The sequence below is a fragment of the Oryctolagus cuniculus genome, chromosome 10 (assembly GCF_051225735.1).
Source record: "Oryctolagus cuniculus isolate XC-2025 breed Fujian yellow rabbit chromosome 10, ASM5122573v1, whole genome shotgun sequence".
NCBI lineage: Eukaryota > Metazoa > Chordata > Mammalia > Lagomorpha > Leporidae > Oryctolagus > Oryctolagus cuniculus.
This window is the reverse complement of record NC_142876.1, coordinates 46,089,037-46,102,775: the sequence shown is the minus strand read 5'-3', so window position 1 is coordinate 46,102,775 and position 13,739 is coordinate 46,089,037. Positions and strand designations below refer to the sequence as shown.

The following is a 13,739-nucleotide window of genomic DNA, read 5'->3' as shown; positions in this document are numbered from 1 at the left end:
GCTGTGCCTCGGAACTACAAACATACTACTGTCATAAGCATCCTTTAGGCTGATCTTATTTCAACTAAGAAGGGTTTTTGCTTCAGCTTATTGCAAACTCTGCCAAATTCTTTTATGACTTAGAAACAAGCAAGCCCTCAGGCTGTCTGACCATAAAACAGAACAAATCAAATTGGTCCAATACAGGGTATACGGGAGACAAAAATAAAATTGTGATGGTCCTGAAATCCTCAAGTGAGCCCAGGACATGGGGTTAAACATCTATGCATAATCAGAGCAAACGCTCAATTTCCCAAGAACTCGTTAATGGCATCCTAAGCATCCTCAGAAAGCCTACTTTCAACCTACACTTGACCTGATCTTCTATTTGAAGCATAATATTACCCACTTATCTTTTTTTTTTTTTCTGACAGGCAGAGTGGAGAGAGAGAGAGAGAGAGAGAGAGAGAGGGGAAGGTCTTCCTTTACCGTTGGTTCACCCTCCAATGGCCGCTGTAGCCAGCATACCGCGCTGATCCAAAGGCAGGAGCCAGGTGCTTCTCCTTCTCTCCCATGGGGTGCAGGGCCCAAGCACTTGGGCCATCCTCCACTGCACTCCTGGGCCACAGCAGAGAGCTGGACTGGAAGAGGAGCAACCGGGACAGAATCTGTCACCCCACCCCGGGACTAGAAGCCAGTGTGCGGGCGCTGCAGACGGAGGATTAGCCTAGTGAGCCACAGTGCGAGCCAGGCCATCTCTTTGTAAATCTCTTGACCAAAGGCAGAACTGGAAGCAAAAGGTCTTTTAAACAACAATCATTATGTCCTTAGGAATTAAAAAAAAAAAAAGACTCAGGGATGGGGGAAAGGAGACATACTGAAGAACTGGGGATAGAACTGCCCTGTTCAAAATGGGCAAAGTGCAGGCTCGTGCAGTGGTGACAGGAGCCAGCTTGGTCCATGTGGCCAGGAACAGGTACCAGAGGTGGACACGCAAGGCCTGAGGCACTCCCTGATGTGACCCAGGAAGCCCAAGCTATTAAAAAAAAAAAAAAAAAATCACTCCAAAGCGGTCCTCCTCCTCCCACACTTCTCACCTTAGCCTTCCCACCTGCAATTTAGAGGAACATGAAAGGCAGGCTGGGAAGGGGAAAGGAGCCACAAAAGGCAGTGTGGGTGGAAGGAGCAGGGCCCCCCCCAACCCTCCCCAGGCTAGGTGAGCCAGGGCACTGCAGAGGTCAACACCACACAGGGCCGCAGAGCTTAAGAAATGTTCAGGCCGCCAGCAGAGCACTCTCTCCCTCCCTAACAGATGGTCATCTACCCTCAGCCTGTGGAAGGAAAGGAGCACTTGGAAGGCTACTTGTTTCCTTGACAGCAGGTCAGTTAGGCCGCTGGTGTGCTTTCTTTACAATGAGCCTAAAATCTCCCTCATTGTAAGTACCCTGAGTGCTAACAGGCTATCAAAGAAAGTTTTTTGTCTGTTCCGGATGATAGCCCTTAAACTGATGAACACAGAGCTCCTATTTCCCCTAAACCTTCAATTTCCCAGGGCAAAAACTGCTCAGTGCCTTCCACCCAGGCACAGCGGGGAGAAATGCATCCCATAGCGTTCCTTTGAGCTCTTCAGGCTCTGGGCAGGCGACCACCTCCAGGAGCCTTCTCTTTCTTCACAGAAAGGTTGGCCCTGGCCACGGTGGGGCTGGAAGGGAGTGGCAGGGAAGGTTCTCTGTGGGGCTCCCTTTGGGATTTTGCTCCTAAAGCTTCTTTGCTCCTAACTTTGGCAGCAGAGGCACCAGCACCTGTGTCCAAGAGTCCCAAGGCCTTGGGCATTTTGGACAGAGGAGCAAACCTAGGGGTTTGCGCCAGGTGAGGGGCAGCAACAGCTGCAACCGCCATGACATGAAGCCTAGAAGCACAAGTGCCCCGAGGACCCAGGTGACAAAGGGGCTTTTCATGCAAGGGGTGTGTGGGAAAAGTGAATCAGACTCTCTGGGGGGCTGACCTGGAAAGCAGACCACCTTAAGGGAGGTTTGGATGAATTAGGGGATAAGGTAACCCACCGTATAGAACACTGCCTCCAAAGGAAAATGCATTCTGTTTCCAAATTCCAAACAACACCGGGAACACCTATCACATACAGAGCAACCTAGTTTGCTCTTTTAAAAGTATCCACAGACCAGGATGTTTTTATCATTAATAAACATTAAAAGGTAGTAATGATTAACACTGCTGCAAAGTAAACACATCCCTACCTCACTCTGCCACACTGCTGAACAGACCCTGAAGTTATTCATAAAAGATGAAGTGGTAAATGATATTTAGCATGGCCATATTTCAGTCTACCAATTTTCCCTTCAAAACTACCTAATTTCTTACAAGCCGTGGGAACTGGATTGACACTGACACCGTATAGCTGACAGTAACCTGACCGTGGCGGGGTACCTCCACGAAGGCCTGTACCTCCCCATCCCCGAGTGTGGACTGGACCTGCTGGCTCCTCCTCACAAAGGCTGGGGAGGGAAAAGGGTGGCGGAGCCTCACGGGAAATTTTCCACTACTCTTGGCCTCCCTCTATGTTTTGATTTTAATCTCTGTAATTCCATGTTTAAGAGGAACTCACTTAGTGAGTCACTTCCCCTGCAGGAGTGAATTTTATTGCTCAGGTGTGCTGGGAGCAGCGGAAAAAATAAGTGCCATTCACCTTTATGCTAAGGACACCCGAATAGCTCTCCTGGGCTCCATGCCCTTATTTCCATCTGCCGGCCTACTGACAAACTCCGCCTGGATAACCCCCTCAAGACAGCAGCCTCTCTGCATTCCCTCCTGCTGGCTCCCTGGTGTTCTCAGCTAGAATCTGAGCATCACCTGGAACACAGCTACCAACCGTCACCTGGATGGCAGCAAGACCTTCCTCCCGGTCTCTCGGCCGCTGGTTCTTCCCGTGTACTGGATTACTCCAGAACAAAGGATTGCATCATTCCCCTTTTCAGACTGATGCTTCCTGTTACTCACAAGACAGAAATAGCACAGGACGCACGGCCAGTCAGGGAGGCCCAGAGGAAAAAGACGACCAACCCGGATGGAGCCCTGAAATGGGCCATGAAGACTGAAGCACCTGGGGAGCACACAGCAGACAGCAGCAGCTCAGAACCAGCACAGCTAGGCCCTCCCAGCTTGCGTGAGGAGGCTGGAGGACTGTGATGAGAAAGCTGCAGGCCTTCCCAGCCATCCCGGGGGACACCCAAAGATCAGAGGGGCTCCATGCGAGCCCCCAACTATGCCACCTCTCTCACAGCACGTTAAGTCACACACAGGCATCCCCAACATACCCAGCAGGGCACAGACCCATGATGGCCCAGAGAACAAAGCACGTAGACCGCGAAATTCCTCAGGGTCCCATAGGAATTCAGACCACAGTGACCTGACCAGATTCCACCTCTACCCAAAGAACAAAACAGCCCAATGGTGTTGTCTAGGAAAGGTCAGGGCCTAGAGTGAGTCAAGTGACAGTGAAATCTCACTCTCGGGAAGTTATGCAACCAACCTGCCCCACAATATCACCCCTCTGATCACAGGCACATTCATTTCTTTCTTAATCATAGGCAGCTAAAATAAAGCTGAGCCCAGACCAGTTCTGTCTGCCAGGAACTAAAGGGATCTCAAGGACCTGAGGGCTGGGCTGAGCAGTGAAGAGCCGGAAACCTCTCCCCATCGGGCCCACCTACCTGCCGCCCCACACCCTAAGTCATAGCCAGATGGACCTACTCCCAGTTCCGGAAGCTTTGCTTGTACTGTTCCACCTGAAATCCCTTTGCTCAGTCCAGATAAACCCTACCCATCTTCAACGGCCGACTCCAAACACCAGCTCTTCTGGAAATCCTCGGCCAGCACTCTCTTCCTCAATGCATGCCTTCCAAGGACCTGTCACACATCTTCTGTGGGGCTTCTACCAAAAGCGAAGGAGCTGTGCCTTACTCATCTAGCTCCTGTGCCAGGAACAAGGGCTGGCGTCTCTCGGGTGCTCCATTCATTCATGTATACCATGAATGAAACGTGTCAGTCAGCTCATCCACTCCTTTGATATGACCACAGGGAAGATTGTACTATGTTAGAACTTACTTTCTGTAAAATGGAACTCCATTTTCAATCCAGCCATGATAGAACCTTGGAGGGAAACTGCACTCACCTCTTTACAATCATTCACAAAGGCAGACACAGAATGAGAAATGGGGGTGGGGTGAGGGTGGCGTAGCAGGTAAAGCTGCCACCTGCAGTGCCAGCATCCTATGTGGGCACCGGTTTGGCTGCTCCACTTCCGATCCAGCTCTCTGCTATGGCCTGGGATAGCAGTAGAAGATGGCCCAAGTCCTTGGGACCCTGCACCTACATGGGAGACCCAGAGAAAGCTGCTGGCTCCTGGCTTTGGACTGGCGCAACTCCATCCACTGCGGCCATCAGGGAGTGAGCCACTGGATGGAAGACCTCCCTCTCCCTCCCCCTCTGCCTCTCCTTTTCTGTGTAATTCTGACTTTCAAGTAAATAAATAAATCTTTTTTTAAAAAAAAGAATGAGAAACATGGGAAGCCTAAGGCAATGGGACCAGGGACTTACTATAGTGTGGTTAGGGAGCAAGTATCTGCTGTCCAGTTTCCCCTTGGTACTGAAGTCTGGGTTGTTTTGTTTTTTTAAATTTATTTGAGCCAGCGCCACGGCTCACTTGGCTAATCCTCCGCCTGCAGCACCGGCACCCCGGGTTCTAGTCCTGGTTGGGGCGCCGGATTCTGTCCTGGTTGCTCCTCTTCCAGTCCAGCTCTCTGCTGTGGCCTGGGAGGGCAGTGGAGGATGGCCCAGGTGCTTGGGCCCCTGCACTCGCTTGGGAGACCAGGAGGAAGCACCTGGCTCCTGGCTTCGGATCAGTGCAGCGCCGGCCATGGCAGTCATTTTGGGGGTGAACCAATGGAAGGAAGACCTTTCAGTCTCTGTCTAAATCTGCCTGTCAAAAAAAAAAAAAATTATTTGAAAGCCAGAGGGACAGAAGCTAAAGTTTATAAAGGCTATCGCTGGGCGTCCTGCATGAATCAGAAATTTCAAGGAAAATGTTTCAAGTTATTCCTAAAATAATGAACTTCGAGCTCCAGGGAACTCATCACAGCTTAAGACCCAAATGGGCCAGAAAATGCTGAGCAACATCGGAAAATGCTGCCCACTCCAGCGTGTGCAGTCTGCAACTGTGTGCTGTTTGCTCAGCAGGGAGAGAGGAACACCTCTGGTACAGACAACATCGAGTACTAAAATGAAGGGCCTGCCTGAAGGAAGACATACAACACACACAGGTCTCTGGACAGCAACGGTGCAGAACCTAAACTGATGTCCTACCAAACAGGGGAGGTGCTAGGATTAATAAAGACGCCTTCACAGGAGAGACTTGAAACCTTGACTGTGGACCAACAGGAAGTATTCCTACACAAAACATATTTTAGTTATAAGAAATTTTTGCTCCAGTTTGTCATTCAAGTTAAAATATAAATTACTTGAAGAAGAATCCACATTTGTATATCTAAAGAAAGCCAGTTAAAAGAACCTAGTTTTGGACATATGTCATAAGTAAGAAATCTGTGATAAGAAGTAAGAATAAAACATTTCTGCTACATACAAAATACCACGTTTTTTTTTTTAAGTAGTTATTTATGTATTTATTTATTTATTTGAAAGGCAGACGTCAGAAACAGGAATGGGAGGAAGAGAGTGATTCTCTCATCCACTGGTTTACTTCTGAAATAGATACAGCAGCCAAGTCTGGGTGAAGCCAAAGCCACAAGCCAGGAACTCCATCCTGGTCTCCCAGGCGGGTGGCAGGGGCCCAAGTCCTTGGGCCATCTTCTGCTGCCTTCCCAAGCACATGAGCAGGAAACTGGATCAGAAACAGAATGGCCAGGACTCAAACCAGCACTCTGATACAGGATGTGTCTGTCCCAAGCACGCTGCAGTTTAATCTGCTGGGCCACAATGCCAGCTCCAGTACCATGGCGGTCTCAAGAAAAAACCACCTATGCAGCTTTAAAACTACACTATAAACTCAGCCATATTTTTCTCATGGGACATCACTGTTACTTGAAAGAACAACTGATCAACTACAGCTATTTAAACTCATCTGTCTGACCTACATTTTCACAAAAATGAACAAAGTAAGCTTACACTTAAGAAACACAGACAGTATTTGTTGCCAATGATAAAATTCTAGCTTTTATTTGAATTTTGGAAAACAGCTTCCCAATACTTAAAGACATAAAAGATTTAAAAAGGAGGTTGGGGGTTTTCGTTTTTGCTGTTCAGTACAAGGTTTTGGAAATAGGTTCAGTTTTACAAATGTATTTTATAAGCTTTGCTTTTCACTTTTCTTTCTGGATGTAATGAATTGTTTTAAATTACAAACTAAGGGTCCACAAAAACAAAGCAGCGTAAACCATGTCAATGTGACTGCCTACCAGACAATTGCCAAAATTCTTATGACATTGTATCAGTGATTGTTCTACGAAACACAGCAAGCATTCAAATAAGAAAAATGTATTAGTATTTCACATCAGTTGAATCTTAATCTATAAATAATACATTAATGCCAAAGAAAAAGGGATGGCTTTCAAGTTAAAGGTAGAATTCTGATTCCCTTTGCTTAGCTTTCCGAGTAACATACTTTCAACCTGTTACTCAAAATATCAAGGAAGTAAAAAAAATTGTTATCTAAGTGCAAAAAACCAACAACCTTTTTTTTTTTTCTCCAAACCTTTCGAAATTAAACGCCTGGTAAAACAGCATCCCCCAAGGCTGTGCAACTTCTGAAGAGGCATGTGAGGAAGTAAAGACTGCTCTACAGTGAGAGTTCACTTAGCCTCCAGAATGGAACCAGAGTTTTTAAAGCCCTCTGTTGAACATCTTGGATAGCGTCAACTCCACCAAACTACAACTGTCATTCTCACCACAGGCTTCAAGGAGGTGTTCTGTGTTTTGCATACGGTTACAGGAAAATAATGTTAAACTATTCATCCTTCTTCAAACTCTACCCTGAACCTCTGTTCTAGGATCCGTCAAGGTTTCAACAATTCATGCCTTCCAGCCTCATTATCAGAGACAGATATCCTACCTGAATCCAAAAATTTAATAAAGAAAAAAAAATCGCAGTCTTAAAAAATCAGTCCAGGTGAGGTTAGTCTCTTCCCTTCCCCCATTCAATGAAGTACAGCAATCCATGCTACCCAAGGCAGAGCCCCAAGCAATTCCATCTCAAAATGCTGTAGGTGTTCACACTGTGTAAGAGGCACTACATTTTTAGCTCAGTTTTGAAATTGGCTCAAAACACCAGTGTGTCTAACATTCAGTGTTACTAAGGAACTCAGCACTGAGCACATAAGAACCAGGAAAAAGTTTAGGAAATATGTTGTATTTTCAGACCCATTTGAAATTCCTGCTTTTCATTCCTTAGAAAAATACCACACTGGCTCTTTTTCAACAAAGGTGGGTACAAGGGTGAGGAATCACAATATTTAATAAAGAAGGTAATTCAAGCATATTATGCAAAAGTGTATTATGACAGGCCAAGATCAAACGGGTTAAAATGTTAAAACTTCCGAAGGTCTTACAAAATTGTTCTTCTAATGACTACTTTATTTCAGAAGTTATCCTAACATGTAGCAGCCCAAACAATGCAACATTGTTGGGAGAGCAACCAAGTCAGCCCCTAAAACTTCCTTAAGTGTGACACAAATGCTCATTGACCCCATTCCCAAAGAAGTGGCCCAACACAAACACGTTCTTGAACTCAATCGCATCCCCTGTTGGTGTCTCCATCCCGTGGTGACAGCCCACGATTCGGTCTGAGGGTGTCTGAGTAAGCATCGACATTAAGCGGAAAAAGCCATCGTGAATACTCCACAGGGCGACTAGCGCATGCAGGGCCATCACACTTCACTGTGTCGTGTCCACTTCAGCGATGCTCTAAGTTACCTCAAGGTGCATTAACAAAGCCCGCACACCCGAGCCTTGCCCCCAAACAGGCTGACGCGTCGGAAATAACCTCGCAAAGCGAACGCTGTCTGCTGGTCCCCTGGTCCCCCGGTCCCCCGACCACAGCGCTCCCCAACCCCAGACGCCGCATCCCTAGCAAGCTGCGTTCGCTTCGGGGTGACCGCGGGAGGCGAGGCTGTGCCTCGGTGCTTACCAATGCCCGGAGCCACGTAGATGAAGTAGAGACAGGACGAGGAGAGGGAGAAGAAGAAGATGAAGGCGAGGAGGGAGCGATTGGAGACCCTCATCATCCGCCTGAGTACCGACATCTTCCTCTTCCCCGCCAGCAGCTCCCGCTGCGCTCTCAGGCCGGACCCGGGGCCACCGACCGGGCCCTAAACTTCCATGAACGTGCTCGGAACCCCGGGTCTGTAGCGGGGTCTGCGCAGCGAGGCTCTGGGGAGAGGCCCGGGCGCCAAGGGGGAGAGGGTGGGAGCCGGCAGAATGAATGGAGGCCAGAGGGTAGGGATCGGAGAGGAGCCGGAGGACGCGGGGGAAGGGGAGGAAGGAGGAGAGGGGCCGTGGGGCTGGGGGCCTGGGGACCGGAGGCCCTCAGGAGGCCGAGGAAGGGCGCGGACGCGCGTGTGCTCCGCCAGGCAGCAGCGGGAGGAGGGGCTGCAGGTGGGGAGAGGCGCAGGCTGCGCGCCGCGGCGCCCCTGCGGAGAGGGGCGGCCAACTGCAGCACGCCCGGCTCTCGGCTCCTGGCCGGGTCCAGCTCGCCAAGCCCAGGCGCTGAGGGTCCCGCCCGCCCGCGATCGCTCCGCAGGCCCGCGCCGCCGCGTCTCGTGCCTGCGCGGGGCTAGCGTGGGCGCCGGGGCCGCAGCCGGTGCACGCGACGCGCGGGGGCCCGCGGGGGCCCTGGGGGCCAAGGAGCTGGGCGCTCGCCGGCTCGCAGCCTCCTCCTCATGCCGCGCGGGGCCCCGGCGCCCTGCGGCCGCCGCGGGAGCCAAGCGCAGGCCAGGGCGGCGTCCCGGCCCGCAGAGAGCGCGCTCCGGCTCCGGCTCCTGCGGCCTCCAGCTGCCCGCCCGGCCGCAAGGGTGGCAACGGCAGCTGCATTACCGCCGCCGGCCCGGGGTGAGGCGCCCCCGCCGGCGCCGCCCCCGCACCGCCCCCGACACCCGACGGAGAGTGCTGCCCGCAGAGCCTTGGAGCCCGGCCGCCGTCGGAGCCGCGTCTGACTTGCACAAGGGAGCAGTCGCGAAAGGGCAGGGGAGCTGGGACCGGCGGGCGCGCCCGGAGACCCCCACGGGCTCCGCGCGCCGACTCGGAACTCGGCAGGCGGCGCTGCGCCGGGACCCGAGGAAACCTTGGAGCCCCCACCCTCCCCGCGCCCGAAACACCGCGCTTCCTGATTGGCCCGCGCCGCCCCACGCCGAGCCTCCCCCTCCCTACCTCCTGCGTCACCACCGCCGCCCCCGTCCGCTGGGGACCCCGTGCGCGCCGCGGCCGAGGGAGGCGAGCCAGGCTAGCGTCGCACTTTGGAAATGGGTCACGAAGGGTAAAGGAGAGGACTGCGATGCTGTAACTTCCGCACAAAATACTGGCTCGGGGGCACGAACCCCCCGCGCCGTCCCTTCGTATTGAAGCGGACTGCCCGGCCGTGCCGTGGGCCTGTGCACATCCGTGTGCCAGGACCTGCTTGGCCTGCGCGAGTGGACGCTGGGTCGCCCTGTCGTGGCCACGGGACCAGGCGAGGCTGACTCGGCTTCCCGCGCAGCCCTAGCTGGTTCGCTAACCAACCTCCACCTGCCAGCCCGTGGTCTGTCTCGCTTTTCTCGAGCTGCGTTAATGCCCGTCCGCCCCTGTGCCACGTTTTCCCCACGTCCGCGTGCGCGCGCAGGTGTTTCTCCTTGGGATCGTCACGCAGGCAGGGGCTGCATGCCTGCTGCCATTATTTGCTGATGATTTCCAGATTTCTACTCTCGCTTGATGGGCAGCAAAGGTAGCACCTTCTTGCCGAGATGCCCAAGCCTTAGGTCATCTCTAAGGTAGTGCTATGCAGTGTGGAGCCTTAAATAAGAGTCTGTAAGCCCAGGTCTGGTGTTGGGAGAGCCCTGGCCCTGAGACGGTGGATGCGATAACGCTTTGCATTAAATGAGGTAACTGAAATGTTAACCATGCTCCCTGGCATTTAGGAGGTTCCCCTACACTCGTGAGTTTACTGGATGCTCAACACATTCCAACTCACTTTTAATATTTTGTGGTTTTTTTGGAGCACTTAGAAGCTAGTCAAGCTTCTCTAATATATTTCATATGAAAGACAGGGATGCTGTTTTGTAATATTTTTAGATGCTTCAGGGAAATTCAAAATGCAAAGCAGAGGAGTCGACGCTGTGGCATAGCGGGTAAAGCCGCCACCTGCAGTACCAGCTGCTCCACTTTGATCCAGCTCTCTGCTATGGCCTGGGAAAGTAGTGGTCTCCCTGCATCTACGCGGGAGACCTGGAAAAAGCTACTATCTCCTGGCTTCAGATCAGCTCAGCTTCAGCCATTGCAGTCATTTGGGGAGTGAACCAGCAGATAGAGGACCCAGTTTTCTCTCTACCTCTGCTTCTCTGTAACTCTGCCTTCCAAATATATAAATAAATCTTTAAAAAATATTCTGAAAAAATGCAAGCAGATCAGCATATTAAGTAAAGGTAGATTCGCTTAAAAATATTTTGCTCTATACAAGCAAAAGAAATCCATGAGTGATAGGAAAGTAAAAATTGAGGATTTGTGCCTCTAAACCCATTGGTTTTTTCATTTTTATTTGCACCTGTTCCACTGGTTGTTAACAAAGCTAAAACCACCAGCCACGCGTCTGGAGAGAACACCATGGCTTTGCTAGACAAGTGATGAACAGTGCTTCTCAGGCAAGGTTAGTCGTTTTATAGGAAAGTTGACTATAAAACAGAGAAGGAGGTGGCCAATGCTGTGGCTTAGCAGGTAAAGGCACTACCTGCGGGACTGGTATCTCATTTGGGATCTGGTTCCAGTTCCAGCTGCTCCTCTTCCTATCCATCTCCCTGCTAATGTGCCTGGGAAAGCATTGGAAGATAACCCAAGTCCTTGGGCTCCTGCACCCATGTGGGAGACCTGGAAGAAGCTTCTGGCTCCTGGATTCGACCTGGGCCAGCCCTGGCTGGGAGCCCTTTGGGGAGCAAATCAGTGGGTGGAAGATTCTCTCTCTCTCTCTCTCTCTCTCTCTCTAACTCTGCCTTTCAAATAAGTAAACAAATTTTTAAAAAAACAACTGAGAGGGGCCAGCGCCGCGGCTCACTAGGCTAATCCTCCGCCTTGCGGCGCCGGCCATCGGGTTCTAGTCGCGGTCAGGGCGCCGGATTCTGTCCCGGTTGCCCCTCTTCCAGGCCAGCTCTCTGCTGTGGCCCGGGAGTGCAGTGGAGGATGGCCCAAGTGCTTGGGCCCTGCACCCGCATGGGAGACCAGGAGAAGCACCTGGCTCCTGGCTTCAGATCAGCGCGGTGCACTGGCCAACAGAAAAGGAAGACCTTTCTCTCTGTCTCTCTCTCTCTCTGACTGTCCACTCTGCCTGTCAAAAAAAAAAAAAAAAAAAAACCTGAGAGGGAAGTGTTAACAACACAGAAATTGAGGATGAAATTTAAAATTCTGAAGCCAAGCCAGTGTACAGTAGTGCCTGGCTGGCCTTGGTGACTGCCATAGGTCTCTCCTAATTTTTGCACCATCTCTTTGGGTTTGACTTGTTTAACAAGTGCACTTAGGAATGAGCCATTCTCCCTGCAGTCAAGTGGAACTTCATCACGGTTGTCAGGATTAAATTAAACTAGTTCATGCTTCTAAAAGCATGGAAAGGCCAGTACATGGTAAGCACTCTCTGAGTTAAATTTGTTTTCAAATCTCTCCTTTCTATTACTTTCAGCAAACAGTAGCAACTGATGCTTGCTTTTGGTGTTTAAACACTGAATTTCCTAGTGAGTCACCCATTCAGTCTCTGTCTCTAGTCATCTGAGGGTTGCCTCAAGGTCTTAGCTCATTTTTAAAACAGAAACAGATTAAATACTCAGAATTCAAGAAATGCTAACTGAGCATCTTCAAGCTGTCATTTTCAACTGATATTTCCCTGGAAACCAAGTAAGCCCCATAGCAAAGGAGTGACCTTGCAGAAATCTAGTAAGCTTAATTTTTATGGTACTAAAAAGACCTTTATATTAGTCCATGTTTATTACAATAATGCAATACTCAAGACTGGGTGATGTTATAAAGGAATGGAGTTTGTTTTAGCTCGTCATTCTGGTCTAAGAGTAAGAGCCTACATCTGGTGATGGCCCTTTTGCCGCAAGAGTCCCACAGTGGCACAGGGCATCACGTGGCAAGAGACAGGGAAGTACAGCAACTGTGTCTCCTCTGGCCTCTCTCTCATCTTACAGTCACCAGGATTCAATCATAAAGGCTCTACCCTGATGACCTAACATAACCCTAATTACCTCCAAAAGGCCCTACCTTTTAATATGGTGGTTAAGATTAAGACTCTGTCCTCTTAATTCTTCACCAGTGGAATTAAATTTCAACACTCAAGCTCTTGGGGTGTGGGCAGGGAAGAGACAGTCAAACTGTATCCCAACAACCTCAACCTTAAGCCTGTTATGGTAAGACAGTGAGACAAAAGTAGATTTTATGTAATTGCTTTGTCCTAAATACCACCATTAATTATGTTGTCTACCGAAGATCCTGTGTTCAATAGTTGGATAATCAGGGACCAGCACTGTGGCCTAGTGGGTAAAACTCCCTGCTGTGCCAGCATCCCATATGTGCACTGGTTCGAGTTCCAGCTGCTTCACTTCTGATCCAGCTGTCTGCTTTGGCCTGGGAAAGCAATAGAAGATGGCTTCTGGCTCCTGGCTCCAGACTGGCGCAATTCCAGCCATTGCAGCCAATTGGGGAGTGAACCAGCAGATGGAAGACCTCTCTCTATCTCTGCCTCTCCTTCTCTCTCTGTGTAACTCTTTCAAATAAACTAAATAAAACTTTAAAAATATAGAAGGATAATCAAACTGAATAAGTCAGAACTAATGGTTTGTTACTTGTATTAATAAGTATATATTATGGTGTTTGCCATTAAAAGAGATACTTTAATCAAATAAATGTTTTAGTTGGTCTGTGTTATCTGATTAAGGATAATAATGTCCACTATTTTGGATTTGTTCACAACTTGGTAAATTAAAAAGCAATAACTTTTTTGCTTGTGAATTGGGATGGGGGAAAAGGAATGATGGACACGGCATGTAGGGAGTGGACACTTAGCCTACTGGTTAAGATGCCTGCACCTCACGTCAGAGTACCTAGGCTCAATTCCAAACTCTGGCTGCTGGCTCCAGCTTCCCGCTAGTAATGCAGACCCTCAGAGGCCAGGCTGATAACTCAAGCAACTGGCTGGCCACTCACATGGGAGACCTGGATTACATTCTCAGCTCCCAGCTTTCACCCCGGCCCTGTGGGCATTTGGTGAATGAATCAACAGATGGGAGCCCCCCCCCATTCTGTCTGCCTTTCAAATAAATAATTTCTAAAAAAAATACCATATAGAATCTCACTTTTATGGTTGCTAAAAGTTTAGATCTCCATTACAGTTATTGATTAAATATAGTAACTATAAAAACATGATCTCAACATCTGAGATTCAACTAAAGAAAATTAAGTTGATGAATTGTGCTTAGAGATTTTAATTTTTTTCACTTATA

At 49.7% G+C, this 13,739-nt stretch overlaps 1 protein-coding gene across 5 annotated transcripts in view; it reads right to left on the bottom strand.

Moving 5' to 3' along the window:
* The window catches only part of B4GALT6 (beta-1,4-galactosyltransferase 6), a 73,280-nt gene extending 62,028 nt beyond the window's left edge, over positions 1 to 11,252 (bottom strand). For 2 of the 5 annotated variants that reach the window (XM_089305221.1, XM_089305222.1), the window contains exon 1: positions 9,433 to 11,252. Coding sequence is in view for 2 of the 5 variants with exons in the window: in XM_002713488.6 (XP_002713534.1) it covers positions 8,195 to 8,309 (115 nt within the window). In the remaining 3 variants the exon portion in view is untranslated. Of the gene's footprint in view, positions 1 to 2,872; positions 2,971 to 8,194; positions 8,330 to 9,432 lie in introns of those variants that run through there. The other 3 variants (XM_002713488.6, XM_089305220.1, XM_070050354.2) reach the window with 2 other exon arrangements.
* Between the last annotated feature and the right edge of the window lie 2,487 nt (positions 11,253 to 13,739).